The following is a 12776-nucleotide window of genomic DNA, read 5'->3' on the forward strand; positions in this document are numbered from 1 at the left end:
TAGGATATCCTGTCTCAAGTTAATTCAATCTCTTTTTCTTTCTCCGTTCGTTTTTGCCGAGCGATACATTATATTTCTACCGCTTTATTTAATTGGTAATTCTAATTAATGCGGAGTTCTGAATATGTAGCCTTTAATCTAGTGACTCAATTTGATAACTGCCAACATAATAGTAGCCTATAACATGATTATAATAGTAGTCTTAAACATGATTATAAAAATATATAAAAATTGGCATTATTTAACACCAGACTGAGCTAAGGTGGTTTTTCCACTTTTGATGTGTCCCTTGAAAAGAAAGACTGTGAATACGAGACCACACAGGGGTTCTTGACCGGCGATCCGTGTAAACAACGTAATAGATAAGTTTTTAATTTTGTCAGATGCCAATTGAATCTCGAGATATCGAGTAAATACTCTAAACGAACATTGAAAAGACTATTCAAAACTTTTTGTGATACGTCGTTCCATTATACGTCTGTGTCTATGTTATATTTAAGGTCACGAATCCGAAACGCTGCAAGTACTGCAAATTTTCGATAGGTGACTTTTGGAAATAATTATAAACACCACCTAGGTAATTTGTCTTCGCTTGTGAAATACTCTATTCAACGATTCACGTATATCGGACAAAACTAATGGTTTGCTTTTCTTCTCCAGTTTTCGACAAATAACTAATTATTTTTGATGAATAGCAAAACTTCTTACAGCAAACAGCTGGTCCCTTTGCTTAAAGTTAAGACATGCACACGTGCGATACAGTTAGTATTAAACAGAATCACGGAAAAGAAAATAGAAGACGAGGTGATGCATAAAATATTTAACTTTAATGTATACAAATATACAAAATTAAATCATGAATCTTTTAAATTGGATCTGTCAATGACAAATTCGACCCTGCCCGTTCCTTAAAATACAACATTTCGCCAGATAACGTAATATCAAATGGAATAAATGAATGAATATACCTATGCAAAAGCATTCTAAGATTTTGTGATGGAGTGAAAGCTCAATCCATCCATAAAAATGGATAAATTAATTTTCCCAAGCATAAAACCATTTATTTATCCTTTTAAAAAATGTCTTCTCCAAATTCTGTCATGTCTCACCAAAATAACTAAACAATTTCAGTGTGATTTTTTTTTTACACTGACTAATGGTTGATGATAACAGACTTCAGTAATAACAAAGTCAGTTGGGTCTTGTAGTTATGTAGACTTGGATACAAGTCTATTTTGCAATATATGAACATAAGTTCTGTGAACATAATATCATTAAAATTTCCCGTTATACTTCGTTCCGTCAATCACAAACAACTATATTCTCTTTAACTCTTCCATCAGAAAACAAATTGCTACTGACATAGAACTAATATTTCTATCCCACTTATGAATTTTAAAAATGTAATCAATTCTCTACCACTATTAAAATGGCGGAGTTTGTGAAACCTGCTCTTTTTACATTTCATTTTGCACACAGATTGCTTCACATGTTAGTTCTTTGATGAAGTAAATGAAAAAAAAGTAAAATTAATTCACAAATTTGTGATAATCATCTAAAATGTGAGAAAACAAATATATGTAAATTAAATTCCTAAGTCTTGTTTCATATTTTATATTACCTTCTCACAATACACTTGCTTTGGAATTAGCTTTGGGACCATGTACCGGTTAACAAGTCGAAGCTATGAGTAAAAGCAAGAAAAATAAGAGAACTTACAACGCAGTCTGATTTAGTCAGCAATCATTCTGAAATATAATCAGTGAAACTAATTACCAATTCAGTATAAACTCAGGAAGGGTTCTGTAAAAAAAAACTTTTTTACATGGAAATGGCTGAATAAGAAATAGAAACTGGTGATATTTAAATTTTGCATTAAATGTTAACCTACAAAAGTTTGATGAAACAAAAACAAAAGAATGCTAACAATACTATTGCACGGTGAATGGCAGGACGCGTGTTGAAGAGTTGATAGATGCATTGAAGTGTCTATAGTTGTATTTACATCTATTTACATAAATAAGCACACTTAAGCACAACGCGTGTTATCACTTTTCAAAATGAAAGCATGCACAAAGATTAAATGAAGGAAACTCTCTCAACCTGTCTCTCTTTTCCTCTCAGCCACACAGACGGACATATCTAAATTTAGGGAGCGTTTCTTTATTCAACTTTTCGTTGTATTTCCAGACTTTGTATATCAATCAATGTATATCACAGAAAGTCGTTTCATCTCGATATAATTATATTGGGGGTTGTGTTAATGGGCTCCAGTTAGAATTCCTGGAAAAGTCTCTGGTTGTTGGAACAAAATTTGAAATATCACACTGATCATACGATGCTGAAACGACGTTGGAAAGTGACCCTGAATTTACAGACATTGGACTCGATGAAGACTGAATAGGATATCCTGCAGACCGCAGATATGGCATTCCGCAATTTTGATTGGGTGAAATATTTCCGACAGATGGGGTCATCCACATTCCGTACTGGGACTGGGATGCAGCTGTGTTTCCGGAAAGCATCGCAGGACTACTCGACATATGGGTCCAGTTGTCAGAGATATTCAATACTGGCAAGTTTGAGGACAAGTCACGTGTAAGACCCCCTGCAAGGAAAAATCCCAGTTGGTAATTGCATTTTTCTTTCACATTAATACGATACAGTAATCAAATAGGAACTTACGGTATTAAAAATGTAAAGCTTTATTAGCCGACCACGAAAAACAAAATCATCTTATCTGCGCACAAACTGGAAGCACGTGATTTAACCTCACCACTGTGTTATACGCCTTTTATCCAGGTGCATTCCAAGTCGAGCTAGATGTTATAGAAATTTTTAAAAATCAGAAGTATGTTATCGTATAGGGCATTTTATTTCAGTTAAATCAGTCGCAGTTTCAAATGCACCTTGCCATTTGTAATTTATTAAATTACGATTGATTTCACGATTGATATTTCACTGTTGATAGTTCCAAATGTCGTCACATCAATGATGTTGGCATGACCTTCTTATATTGTCCATCAGACAGTCTGGTAATTGCAAAAGAAAGTAAATTGTCCGATTTATTGCTCTATGAATATGCTTTCAATTACTTATCACCTTTACAAGCGCTATATCACTCTGTACAGTCAGGTGTAAGAGATTTTCTTCAATTATTTCGTAGAATACATAGATCCTTTTAAGAGATGAAACCAAGAGCTGTTTTTTCTTTACACCTGAGTCAATTATTTATAAATTGCAACAAGCCATTGCTGAAACTGTGACAGCACCGTTTAGACTAAGATGTGGATAATTACCTTCAATCGCAGTTGACACACACGTGAAGTATGGTTGTATCAATTACAAAGGAAGAAGACAGGCTCGGCACAAAAGCATAGTCAATATAAGAGGAATGAGAGTAGACAATTACACGGTCCATAAACGACAATGGCGCTGAATGGGTACCTTGTTATACCCCCATAAAATTTTTGTTATATCAATTTAATTACATTTTCTTTCGACAAAACAGGTCCTGAACAAGACAACAAAAGAAATCAATTTAAAAGATGGAATACATTAGGATACACTAACATGGGCTTTTACAATGAATCAGTTATGGAAACTCTTAGTTTTCACCTACAAGTTATGGGGTAGCTATAAATGTGTACATGTATTTTGGAAACATGCAGATAATATTGCAGTTTATTAGTTGTTTTTACTGACACACCTGACTACGGCAGATTTTAACGACCCTCTCGATAAGGACAATGAACATCGTAATGTTCATCCTTTGATGTTTGGCAACACCGTATTTACTCGTACACTTAATACAGACTACACTTCGATAGACCTCTGCTGAGACCGGTAGGTGAAAACATTTAGTTGAATCAGGTCCTATCCTTGATCTTGCCTTAAAAATATTGAATTCTGTTCACATCGAATGTCTCAAAAACAAAAATGGCTGCTTGGAAATTTTTTGTTCACTATTAAAGTGAAGGTCTCAAGAATTTATATAAAAGTCACTTATTCCAAATAGGTGCCAAAGAAAGAGTTTTGATTGGTATTAATGTAATAGTAAAATTATGGATTCTCGAGTCCGCGCACATGGGTATTCATTCGAAATCGTGGAAAGATCCAGAAATTATCTTTATCAAACAACCCTGAATCTGATCACAGATAAGTTTATATGTTAATAAAGTCTACGAAAAGAATACTTGTGTATTAAAATGTATTTTAAAATAGATTAATTTGAAATACAGGATAGAATTACGGACAAGGCCATTGCCATCTCCCGAATGAGCCATTCATGTGTACAAGATTATTAATAATAATAATAATAATAATAATTAACAGTGACGCAATGGCGCCACAGCAGAATCGTTTTTATCTTCCACCGGCTGTTGAGGTTCTATGCTGTTAACTGAAATCATTGGTACAACTAAAAAGATTGGAAATCCTGATTTGCTGGCGTGTGCATTTTTTGTAGTTCTGTTCTATACCGGGTAAATACGTTCGTAAAATACCCCATACAGAGAAATTGCTAATTGCTAGATAACACGGTGTAATTATTTTTACAAGTTCATATCTACTCGAAAAATTACAAACCTTACTAAAACATGTTCAATATTATAATTAACATTGCACTATATATATATATATATATATATATATATATATATATATATATATATATATATATATATATACCTTATTTTTTAAAGGCGGAAGATTGTCGAATGGAATAAAATGGGCAATTTTCAATTTGAAAAGCTGCCAGAATCGCCGAAGTCCAACTGTATGCAAGTGCAACGTTTTTTCAAGAAAGAGGCTTGTTTTTTGGCAACAAACAAGCACTGTTTGCAAATTGACCCTAGGAAAATGTATCTGTCCCTTGAAGTCCATGTTATGCAAGAGCTGATTGACAGATTAAATGAGTAGTCAATTAACAATATAATTCCTGAACATTAGACGTACGGATGATTTTTTTCATGCGTTTTTGATGCACTAAATATATCTATCTGAATTCACTTGTGGATGAAACGGCTAGTGTTCCTTGGTATTTATCTCTTTGTGCAGTTTGTTAATGAATACAAACGCTCCACAATTTAAAATGTTGTCTTTAGGTCAAAATATATTGTAAATAAAATGACAACTTATTTTACTGAATTTCTAAAGGTTGCTTGGTGAAGTATTCGAGTACGGTATTTTATGTTTATTTTAAGACAGATTGAACGATGGGTCTGGGATTAATCGAATACTTCCTAAAATTGGAAACCGGAAGTATAACCCGTTTGTCAAAGTCGTGTCGGGAAACAAATCTTGGTGCCACTAGTGTATTAATCAAAATGGAAAAGGGAACGGCTGTAAGGTAGGTAGGTCTTGAAATTACTTATACTCTACAACCAACGCATGTATTGAACATCTGCCTGAGTCAGGAAGGAAATGACGCTACGTTCTTACCATGAGGAGGGGACCGGCGTTGGTAAGAATAGGGCGTGTGCCGTGCGTTTCGGAAGTTGAGGCGGTCACAGTGGGGATTTGATAGGTTCAGAGCGTTCGGAAATGTGTGGGCTGGAGGTGGAACCAAGGGATGACTGCCGGGGGGTAGATACCACGTACCAGTCACTGTAAAAAAATTAGGAAACATAATATGTAGAGACTAAAAATACAACTGTACACAAAATACAACGGTACAGAAAAGACCAATTACAAAATACAACTGTCGACAAACTACAACTGTACACAAAAGACCTTTTACAAAATACAACGGTATACAAAAGACATATTACAAAATACAACTGTACACAAAAGACCTTTTATAAAATACAACTGTACACAAAAGACATATCTATATTCTGCAAAATGTCGTACCTAATATAGGCTTAAACGCCAATGAAAGCACATGTCTGAAGGGGCTGAAGTTTTGTAAATGTCTAAAATACGAATTTGCTTTTCGTTCCATCTCAGTTTTAATAATTATTTCCCTAGATACCGACCAGCGAAACTATTGCATTACATGACTTGTGAACATATTATTCCAGTCAAAGGTTCATCATCCCTGGTCGAAACAAAATCCTTTTCCTAAAAAGTACGTAATGAATTTGTGAGAAAATAATTACCCCATTATATAATAATATGTAAAGACTGGCATCGTTTTAAAATACATACGATATAAGTCTAGTCCAACTGCAGACGACAAAATATCATGAGACGCCATAGCCTAATGTGTCTGTTGATCGGGATCTATGTTGTTTGTTCAACTGATTACTCCTAACAAAGTGCACAGACCCAGATCTGCCGGCGCATTATGGGACGGCAGATTTGGGTCTATGCAGTTTACAGGTGGACAAACAAATATATATGGTAAATCAATTTATGTCCAAGTCATCCGTGATATGAAATGTCTGCTATCCAGGGAGGCATTTCGCCTGAACTTTGTCAAGTAAAATCAAACGAAAACAATATGGCATTCAAAAGATTCATTATTTTTATATTATTTTAATTTAACAACAGCCCTTTTTTATATTAATGCAAATAGATCCATAGACTAAGATAATGCACGTAATTCCCAACCGTTGACTGCTCATAGTGAAACACAACAGCAAAGTGTAGGTTAATACAGAAGAATCGGCAAAGTGTGGATTTGATGCATAATATCCAATAAAACGTGGATTAATACATAACATTCATCAAAGTGAGAATTAATATATAACATTTAACAACGCGTGAATTGTGGATTACTACATAACAGCTACATGTAGATTAATGCATAACGTTTAGCATTTATAAGAAAAAATTATATTCAACAAATAACTAAATACGTGCCATTCCTGTTGATAGCATTAGACCTTGTGTGACCTCCATGCCACCCATCTTTTTCAATCTGTGCAAATATATAATTCCTTTAACTTTTTTATGGCAGCTTTTAGAAGGATCAATGAATGTACGTCTATCACATTTTTAGACTAAAATGTGATGTTTTGAAGGATAAAGAAAAGCCAGTCTACCACATTTGTAGATTGAAAAATGTAACAATGTGTGGATGAAAAATTCGTCTAAATAACATTTTCTTTATCTGATACTTTTCAGCATTGACAAAGTAAAAGAAGTTTATCTCTATGCGTCTTCTTTAAACCACGCTTAAAATTAGACAATTTATTTGTATGTCTGTGTTTCGGTTGCATTGTTACTTTTTTCTCGTTGCCAAGACCGTTCAAACTAAAGTCTTGCCACAAGATGGTGTTCATAGCATTTATTTTGGTATTATCTCTCTCCGCCGTGGGTGGCGGCGATTTACCGACATAAAATCAAGTTAAATGACCATAAAAATGAGAATATCATTTGATCGCATCAGAGCAGAACCAAGTGATAACATTATAAAACTCGGGTGACTGCCATGAGTCAACTGAAGTCATTTATTACACAATTAAACCGATGAAAAACATCATTGTCATGAAAACGACTCTATCTGATTTTTCTGATACGGTATTTACACAAAATTGCCGGGGAGATTAAAGTGTCTTATATTTGTACGTTATTTTCTGTTTTTGCACTCCAGTTTCACGTAAATGGCGCCTTTTTAAACATTCAATTACGTCCCTCAAAGGACAAGATAGTCTTTAATGCGTAATGAATCATAAAGCATTTGCATAAAAATCCGACTTTTGGCAGTTTTTTGCGAAATTTCAGAATTTCCGGATTCACTGTGATGGTAGAAGCTAGGAAAAATATTTAGCAGAACATATAACATGATTTCAATTACGGGAAACTAACTTCGCGATGGCCTCTAAATGTGTTCTCTGATTCCACTAGCGCTCAAGATATTTTGAAAAGTATTCAGAGTGACGTCACATTCTACGTGAAAGTGTGTTTTGCTGTAAAAACATGGGTGGAAGGAGGAACATTGTCATTATATAAACCTGTTGAAACGTTATTAAAATATCAAGTTTAAATAAAATGTCATTTAAAACTACTTTCAACTTTATTCTCTAAATTTTGCAGATAATAGCAACTCAGCCAGTCGCTGTAGCAAGCACAATTATGAGAAGCAAGACTATAACATCGAATAACTTTGGACTCGCTTCATAAAATAAACAAATTTCTGATGAATATAGTCCAAATGAGCTTGCATATATTATATCTAATATGAACAACCAACTTTAAATAAAAAATGTTATGTTGTATTTTGTATATTTGCTGAAGTATTTTCTGAGTTTTATATTATTCCCAGTTTTGTCTCAAATATGTGATTTTTAATCTAAAATATAATTCATAAATTATTTTCTATTTTGGATATGTCTACGTGGCATATCAACGAATCACTGTCAACGAATCTGCAACAGTACAGAACACCAAATTTGTTCGGTGAAGAGATGGTACTTGATGCCACGGCGGGCTCATCTGTCTAAAAATACGTTCTCTTTTATATACTAGATAAGAATCTGGCAATCACCACTGCATCTCTTCTCGTAATCATAGCAAACAATTAATATCACGACGTACTTATCAGAATTATAATGAAAATTGAAAACATCAAAAGAAGCCGAACCAGGCCGTAAAAGGTAGCTCGCACCTTGCGTTTATCAGGAGAGGTATTCTTATGTCCATCTAGGAGACGACGCTCTTATATAAGTAATCTTTGCCTACTTCGGAAAGATCTCTGATGTTATCGTTAATAACAAACATGTTAATCCGTTTATTTCGGCCAGTTACAGGTAGTATGAATAGAATTGACGCCACCGCTGACTTTAATCAAATTTAGACCAATAATAATGCCCGATAACGTAAGCATACTGACTTCGCACTTCTAAGTGCAGACTGTCTACTCTGACGGGCACGAACGGCCGTAAAATGCCAATTAAATCGGGTAATTTGCGCCTTCCTTATTGCAAACATTATACCCGAATATCATTTTATTTTTATTCACTTAAGCGCACATGTCCGAGTCACAATGGGTACACCATGAAATTAGCAGTATTTTTAAGGAGATTTAATGGTTACACGATAATTGCTACTTGCCTGCTTAAACTGATTTTCCCCCAAAAAAGAAATGTGAATTTGTCTTCATAATGATGACGTTTCATATTCAACCCCCATCTTTAGTCCGACCCAATTGAAATTATATCTATATCGACTATAGCTATGTAATATCATATTCACATATACGTGAAACTTTCATATAAGTCTCCGTATCTAGCTATTGTGTTTGTAATATGTCTAGCCAATGAATTTGTAATATATCTAGCCAATGTATTCGTAATATATCTAGAGAATGTTTAATTAATATAACTAGCCAGTGTATTTGTATGACATCTAGCCAATGTATTTGTAATATATCTAGCCAGTGTATTTGTAATATATCTAGCCAGTGTATTTGTAATACATCTAGCCAGCGTATTTGTAATATATCTAGCCAGTGTATTTGTAAGTTATCTAGCTATCATGTTTGTAATATATCTAGCCAGTGTATTTGTAATATATCTAGCCAGTGTATTTGTAATACATCTAGCCAGCGTATTTGTAATATATCTAGCCAGTGTATTTGTAAGTTATCTAGCTATCATGTTTGTAATATATCTAGCCAGTGTATTTGTAATATATGTAGCTATTGTGTTTGTAATATATCTAGCTAGTGTATTGTAGTATATCTAGCTACTGTATTTGTAATATATCTAGCCAGTGTATTTGTAAGTTATCTAGCTATCATGTTTGTAATATATCTAGCCAGTGTATTTGCAATATATCTAGCTATTGTGTTTGTAATATATCTAGCTAGTGTATTGTAGTATATCTAGCTACTGTATTTGTAATATATCTAGCCAGTGTATTTGTAATGTATCTAGCTATTGTGTTTGTCATGTCAAGCTAGTGTATTTGTAGTATATCTAGCTATTGTATTTGTAATATATCTAGCTACTGTATTTGTAATTTATCTAACTATTGTATTTGGAATATTCAATCTTCTAAGTAGACTTAATGCGGTGTGGATTATTATGTACAAGAAGCCCATGTTATCTTGTGTTTCATAAGTTAAATACCAATGAGTTCCTACAATAGCGTCTAATTAGGAGAGTTTTGACTGTCTACAAAAGAGTGTACTGGGGAGAGTTATACTGATAGGTTTTTGACTGTCTACAAAAAAGAATGTACTGGGGAGAGTTATACTGATAGGTTTTTGACTGTCTACAATAGAGTGTATGGAGAGAGTTATACTGATAGATGTTTGACTGTCTACAGAAGAGTGTACTGGGGAGAGTTGTACTGATAGGTTTTTGACTGTCTACAATAGAGTGTATGGAGAGAGTTATACTGATAGATGTTTGACTGTCTACAGAAGAGTGTACTGGGGAGAGTTGTACTGATAGGTTTTTCACTGTCTACAAAAGAGTGTATGGAGAGAGTTATACTGATAGATGTTTGACTGTCTACAGAAGAGTGTACTGGGGAGAGTTGTACTGATAGGTTTTTCACTGTCCACAAAAGAGTGTACAGGGGAGAGTTATACTGAAAATGACTGTATACAAGAGAGTGTACTAGGGAGAGACTTGTATTTATACGTTTTTGATTGTCTACAAAAGCGAGTACTGGGGAGAGTTATACAGATATTTTTTTTACTGTCAACAAAAGAGTATACTGGGGAGAGTTATACTGATCGATTTTGACTGTCTACAACGGAATGTACTGGGAAGAGTTGTACCGATAGGTTTTTGACTGTCTACAAAAGAGTGCACTGGGGAGAGTTGTACTGGTCGATTTTTGACTGTCTGGAACGGAGTTTACTGGGGAGAGTTATTCTTATAGGTTTGTTATGTTCTCCAATAGGGTGTAATTGTAAGTTATAATGATTATTTATTTTCTACAACAGGGTGTAATTGTTAGTTATAATGATTATTTATTTTCTACAACAGGGTGTAATTGTTAGTTATAATGATTATTTATTTTCTACAACAGGGTGTAATTGTTAGTTATAATGATTATTTATTTTCTACAACAGGGTGTAATTGTTAGTTATAATGATCATTTATTTTCTACAACAGGGTGTAATTGTTAGTTATAATGATCATTTATTTTCTACAACAGGGTGTAATTGTTAGTTATAATGATTATTTATTTTCTACAACAGGGTGTAATTGTTAGTTATAATGATTATTTATTTTCTCCAACAGGGTGTAATTGTTAGTTATAATGATTATTTATTTTCTACAACAGGGTGTAATTGTTAGTTATAATGATTATTTATTTTCTCCAACAGGGTGTAATTGTTAGTTATAATGATTATTTATTTTCTACAACAGGGTGTAATTGTTAGTTATAATGATTATTTATTTTCTACAACAGGGTGTAATTGTTAGTTATAATGATTATTTATTTTCTCCAATAGGGTGTAATTGTTAGTTATAATGATTATTTATTTTCTACAACAGGGTGTAATTGTTAGTTATAATGATTATTTATTTTCTACAACAGGGTGTAATGTGGTGGGTTATCACGAAATAATTCTTTTTAAAAACATTTCTAAAATAGAGTGCATTGTGGAGAGTGATAATGATCTGATCATCATTTTCTACAATAGCATGCAATGGGCGAGTTAGTAAGATAGGTGTATGATTTTCTAAGATAGATTAGAACGGCAAGAGTTATAATGAGTTTTGATTATCTATAATGGAATGTAATGGGATAATCACAATGATATGAGTGATTTTCTACAATAGATTCTACAATAATGTGTAATAGGGCGAGTTATGACGATAGCTTTTGCATTTGCTACAATAGAGTGTAAGTGTGAGAGTTTTTATGATAGAGTTTTGATTTTCAACAATGCAAAGTATTGGGGAGAGTTCTAATATGTTTATGATTTAATACAATATAGTGCAATTCGGCGAGTTGTAATAACAGGTTTATGATTTTCTACAATAAAGTGTAATAGAAGTTAAAATGATGGTTGTTGATTTTCTACAATAGAATGGAATGTGGCAGGTTAGAACGATAGGTCTATAGTTTTCTACAATAGAGAGTAATTGTGAGGGCTAAAACTGACAGGGTTTTGATTTTTCACACTAGTGTGTCGGGAAGAGTTACAATGATAGGCTTGTTATTTTATGTACTAGAATGTAATGGGGCGAATTATAATGACAAGCTTATGACCTTCTAATAAAGTTTATTGGGGAGAGTTATGATAGGTGTATGACTTTCTACAGTAGAGTGTAATGGGGAGAGTTATGATAGGTGTATGACTTTCTACAGCAGAATGTAATGGGGAGTTATGATAGGTGTATGACTTTCTACAGTAGAGTGTAGTGCGGAGTTATGATAGGTGTATGACTTTCTACAATAGAATGAAATGGGGATTTATGATAGGTGTATGACTTTCTACAGTAGAATGTAATAGGGAGTTATAATAGGTGTATGACTTTCTACAGTAGAGTGTAATGGGGAGTTATGATAGGTGTATGACTTTCTACAGTAGAATGTAATGGGGAGAGTTATGATAGGTGTATGACTTTCTACAGTAGAATGTAATGGGGAGAGTTATGATAGGTGTATGACTTTCTACAGTAGAGTGTAATGGGGAGTTATGATAGGTGTATGACTTTATACAGTAGAGTGTAATGGGGAGTTATGATAGGTGTATGACTTTCTACAGTAAAGTGTAGTGGGGAGTTATGATAGGTGTATGACTTTCTACAGTAGAGTGTAATGGGGAGTTATGATAGGTGTATGACTTTCTACAGTAGAATGTAATGGGAAGAGTTACGATAGGTGTATGACTTTCTACAGTAGAGTGTAGTGGGGAG

At 33.7% G+C, this 12776-nt stretch overlaps 1 protein-coding gene across 1 annotated transcript in view; it reads right to left on the reverse strand.

Moving 5' to 3' along the window:
- Positions 1-805: 805 nt before the first annotated feature.
- The window catches only part of LOC149792338 (T-box transcription factor T-like), a 29871-nt gene continuing 17900 nt past the window's right edge, over positions 806-12776 (reverse strand). Inside the window, exons 6-7 of the mRNA XM_089969378.1 lie at positions 5443-5607; positions 806-2608 (exon numbers count right to left, since the gene is read on the reverse strand). Of these exons, the coding sequence (XP_089825504.1) occupies positions 2244-2608; positions 5443-5607 (530 nt within the window). The 3' untranslated portion in view covers positions 806-2243. The remainder of the gene's footprint in view (positions 2609-5442; positions 5608-12776) is intronic.

Source organism: Sinohyriopsis cumingii, chromosome 9 (genome assembly GCF_028554795.1).
Source record: "Sinohyriopsis cumingii isolate HCF-2022 chromosome 9, ASM2855479v2, whole genome shotgun sequence".
Classification (NCBI taxonomy): domain Eukaryota; kingdom Metazoa; phylum Mollusca; class Bivalvia; order Unionida; family Unionidae; genus Sinohyriopsis; species Sinohyriopsis cumingii.